The 5181-nt window shown below is 35.9% G+C and overlaps 1 protein-coding gene across 1 annotated transcript; it reads right to left on the reverse strand.

The window, feature by feature from the left end:
- Positions 1 to 385: 385 nt before the first annotated feature.
- LOC307160468 (extracellular calcium-sensing receptor-like) lies at positions 386 to 3674 on the reverse strand (the record flags this gene model as incomplete). The annotated part of the gene is made up of 6 exons (XM_079874599.1): positions 386 to 1299; positions 1435 to 1558; positions 1806 to 2033; positions 2139 to 2894; positions 2970 to 3243; positions 3466 to 3674. The coding sequence occupies 6 exons, from the start codon at positions 3672 to 3674 to the stop codon at positions 386 to 388; spliced, it is 2505 nt and encodes an 834-aa protein (XP_079730725.1).
- Positions 3675 to 5181: the final 1507 nt, after the last annotated feature.

Here is a 5181-nt window from a genome sequence, read left to right on the forward strand (position 1 = left end):
GTGTACCTAAAATCTTTGTCATATCTTTAAGTTAACATACTTTACTAACCTTTTGTTTCGGAGCTTTAATGCAGCCATCATCTTCACATGGTGCAAACAGGAAGTAAACTGCTCTGGTCATGTGACAAATTGCACTAACCATGTGACACTGCACATATTTAATTGAGACCCTTTTATTTTTTCCATATTTGCAGGAAATGCACTAAAATACCAGTCAGTAACATTTTTAGAGCTTTATAAATGAAAACCTTATTTTCGTTCACTTCACGGTGACCAATGGGATTAAATGGGTTTTGATGAAAAATGTTCATATTTATCTTTTACAAAATATTATAAAAAAGCAACAAAAACAACAAGTTACACTAACATGAGAATAGTTTAATTCTCAATAGGACTTAGGTGGTATTTTTCCCATCACATGTTGCTTTGTATTTTGTTCAGGCTTATACAGGATAATATAACATTTAGTTGTAAATATGCAGAATAGTAAACTGAAGCTTGAGGCTAAAATGGCAAATATCTCCACAGCTACAGTAAATTTTCCAGGAGAACTGACATAAGCTGGAATAAACGTGATCCAAACAGCACAGAATATGAGCATACTGAATGTGATGAATTTCGCTTCATTGAAGTTATCAGGCAGTGTACGAGCCAGAAAGGCCAAAATGAAGCACAAGATAGCCAGTAGGCCAATATAACCCAGCACTGCCCAGAATCCTATAGCAGAACCCAAGCTGCACTCAAGAATGATCTTTTCCTTATAATATTTCATATTTTTGTAGGGAACTGGAGGGGATATTGTTAGCCAAAGAACACAGATAAGAACCTGTATAATTGTAAAGGCAAGAACACTGAGTCGTTGTTGTGAAGGCCCAAACAATTTCATTACATTGCTTTCTGGAAGTCTAGCCTTGAAGGCCATTAACACCACTATTGTTTTCCCCAGAACACAGGAGATACAGAGGACAAAAGTGATCCCAAATGCTGTGTGACGCAACATACAAGACCACTCAGTGGGCCGACCAATGAAAGTAAGTGAACAGAGGAAACACAGAGTCAATGAGAAGAGAAGCAGGAAGCTCAGCTCTGAATTGTTGGCTTTTACTATAGGGGTGTCCTTCTTGCTGTAAAACAGGATGGCCATCAGTGCAGTTAATCCTACTCCAAACAGTGAGAAAAAGACTAGCACTATACCCATAACGTCTGTGAATGACAGAAACTCTACAGTCTTTAACACACATTCATTTTTCTCAGCATTGGACCAGTGTTCTTCTGGACACTGCTTGCAGTTAATTGAATCTGGGAAGGAAGATGTGATGACTAGTTGAGACAAAAGTATTGAATTGAACTTTTTTGCTAAGAAACGACAAAGTTAGAGGGAAAACACAAAAAGAAGCAATATTCTTTTAAAGTGTGAGATGGGCTGAAGATTACCTGTCTCATTACTGATTTCTCCTTCTGCGCATGGAATACAGTCATAACAGCAGACAGGTCTTCCTTTCTGTACAGCCGTCCTAGTGCCTGGAGGACAGCTCTCACTGCACACAGACCTTGGCTTCTACAAAAAAAAAGTTATACAGTTTTTTGTTCTAAACCTTGAATAGGTGCAGAGCTGTCAGAATAGGCGGTGGTTTTTTTTTTTTTTTTTAAGAAAATGTAATACATTTACCTATATAACAGTATGTTTAATTTTTTCAGTATCTTTGTCTTTCATCAAGGTCAATACAAGTATTTACTTTTTTTTTTAGGATTTGATATTCAGTGTTCTCTCAATTTAAACAAACACTATTTTACAGGTTATTTACCTCCAACTTTCCTCCAGCCCAGATTATGTTTGCAGTGTTGAGCACAAAGCGCTGGTGAGGAGGTAATGAAGTGTCATAGTATCCCACTGGTTTAAACTGGAATAATCCATCTGAGTCCTGCTGCCAGTTCACAACTTCATATTGAGCTACTGTGGCACCAGTGGTGTCAAACCACACATTATCTCCAAATTTTACTGTGAAATTTACTTTTTTCAGAGCTTCAACAACCTAATGAAAAAAGAAAGTTTTGTACAATATTGTTTTAACACTGCTCACTATAAATATTATTACACTCTTTTTCTCCCTTTCTATTCATCTGTGTTGTATCTTTACCTGCTGTGCTTTTATTGTCAGGCCTTTCTCACAACCTTCTTGTTCCTTGCACTTGAGCAAACTGTGTAGTGAATGAGCCACTGCATAAACTGCATTGTAGACATTGCTTGCATATCTGTATTCAGCAACATCTTCATTATAATTTTTCAGCACAAGTAGATTCTCATATCTTCTGCAACTTAATGCATATTGAGTAGAATTCCCCTCAATTTGTGAGCATGGGAAGGCTGTGTCCCAGAATGGTTTTCTAACATAATCTGAAAACCCTTCAATATTGATTTTTCTCAATGCAAACCCCAGTGACCCTCCCAGTACACGAAAACTGTTTGAAGTGATGTAATTTTCTGAAGTTATCCATGACTTGACACCAATCATTTGGAGGCCTGTAATGTTCTGAATACTTAGCTGATCAATAAGTAAGCCCATCTCAAGAAATGAAACAAATGCAACAACCACTTTCGCAGTACTTTTTTTAATTGTATGTACGATTTTCTGTAGTTTTTCTGTCTCTGTTCGATAGAATTTCACAGAGTACTCAACACAAATCCCCTCTTCCTGGGCCATTTTAAGAAATATAGCCATTCCATAGTTTCCATAGTCATTGTCGCTGTTCACAGCTCCCACCCAAGTCCAGCCTAAATGCTTGACTATGTATGCAAGTGCTCTGCTCTGGTGGTAATCACTAGCCGTAGTCCTGAAGAATGAATGATAATCTTTCCTATTACTGAGGCATTCACATGAAGCAGAGTGACTTATCTGAAAAAGAAAGCACAGGACACAGTGAAATAGTTAACAATCATTGTGTTAAACAATTATGTTATTGCTCTTTACCACTGGAATTTTAAAAGGTCCTGTAGTTCTGGACAGAACCACTGTGGCAGAAGACTCTGAATCTCCTATGATTCCATTCCATGTCCTGTCTCCTGCTCCACATTCTTGACCATTCATCAGTCCCATAATTGCACTCATGGTAGACAGTCTTGAACCACAGGTATCATAGATTCGATAACCAATAGACACATTTGGGAGCAAATTTTCACTTCTGTTAATCTCTTCAATGGCAAAGATCATGATTTGCACCAGTCGAAAATCTCTCAGATTCACACTGTGAAAATAAACGTTAAAAAGTAGACTAAATAGTAACTAAATTACCAAAAAGATAAGGCGGAGAAGGGAACAATATTAATTGCATTAAGCTTTTTTTATTTCACATATTCATGCTTGAAATACCCTAATATTACGATATTTGCTATTATAAAATAAATGTATGGTTATAATGCATTTTAATTCTACTTAAACAAATCCATATTATCCTCTAATAACAAACCTGGAGCATGATAGAGGCTGAGGTTTATTTGTAAACTCAAATGAAGGCAGTGTCTCTGTGCTGTGAACAGGAAAAAGTGCTCCAATTGTTATGTCTCCATTCTTGGAAATCAGTGGATAATTAGGGTCTCCCATCATTCGGCATAGAGTGTTTCCCGCCTTTGTATGAAGCTGATGTAAAAGCAGGAGTGTATAAAGAAAGAGAAGCATCCCAAAGATTAAGCTCCACTGCCACTACCAAATGCAAATTACCTGATAATGTATTTGTCATTTTATAGACAAAATTAATATGGATGAATGATTGAGAGTGTAGCCAATGAGGGCAGGACACGAGTCAGGTCAAGTACGAGTGGAAATAAAATCTTGTTTTAAAACTTTTAAATTGCAAAACTCAGAATATTGGAATATTCAGTTATATTTGAGCATAAGGTTATGATTTACCCTGATACTATAAAATATGTGTTTGCATATTTGTTGAAAATATTTGCAATTTTGCACAGTTTGCATTTTGTTGTACAATACCTGTCAAAAGTTTGGAAACATTAACATTTTTTAAATGTTTTTGAAAGAAGTGTCTTATGCTCACAAAGACTGCATTTATCAAAAATACAATAGAAACAGTAATATTGTGAAATATTATTACAAATTAAAATAAAATATTTTAAAATGTAATCTATTCTTGTGATGGCAAAGCTGAATTTTAATTTGTGATCCTTCAAAAATCATTCTAATATGCTGATTTTGTGATTATGTAACATTTTTCATTATAATCAATGTTGAAAACAGTTGTGCTGCTTAACATTTTGGTGGATATGGTGATACTTTTTTTTCAGGATTCTTTGATGAATAGAAAGTTCAATGAAAACCATTTCTTTGCATTTATTAAATTAAACTGTTGTTAATAACTGTATTATTAAATTTGCTTTTGATCAATTTAATGCATCCTCTATGAATAAAATTATTCATTTCTCTCTCTCTCTCTCTCTCTCTCTCTGTTTGTGTGTGCACATGTGCGAAAACATAGTTGGTTGGCGTTAGTGAGAGCGTTAGTGAGTGAGTTTCTACTTTATTATCTCTATTTTTCTATTATTTTTGGGTTTGATAAAAAGTTTTTGTTTGTGAGTAAAGTTGCAAAGCGCTTTAGCTGACTTTAAGTCAGCATGCTCCGAGTAATGGAAACAAACGCGGGAGACTATCTGGGGATGACTGTTAGGCATAGTTGCAAATGCATGCCAGACGCCTCGGTGGAGGATTGTTTATTAGCTGTGAGTTCTGTGAGTGATCGGTGGCGCAAACATTAGATCTGCATCACGCATGAATAAGGCTAAAGTGCTGTTTCTCAGTGAAATTCAGATGGTGGATTCTTTGATTGAGATAGGGTTAACAATCAAATACATGTTTATGTATGTTTTACCTCTGTCAATCCAACGGAAAAAGTTGTTCTTTCAAGTGTACCGCCGTAAGAAGTGAAAATTAGAGGAGATACTTCAGAGGTACGGTAAGCCAATGTGTCCTATTAAGATGATCCCACTTGGCTGTAAGAATGTTGAACTTAAACATGTAATGTCGTTCAGACGCCAAGTAATTATGACTTTGAATTCCCAGAATAAGGCTCTGAACTGAGTATTGATGGTAAAGATTATACGATTTTTATCAATTCCGAGATGATGAAATGTTTTGTGTGTGGAGACGTTCAGCAGACCTGTCCTTCTAAAAA

The sequence above is a fragment of the Squalius cephalus genome (assembly GCF_949319135.1).
Source record: "Squalius cephalus genome assembly, chromosome: 6".
Classification (NCBI taxonomy): domain Eukaryota; kingdom Metazoa; phylum Chordata; class Actinopteri; order Cypriniformes; family Leuciscidae; genus Squalius; species Squalius cephalus.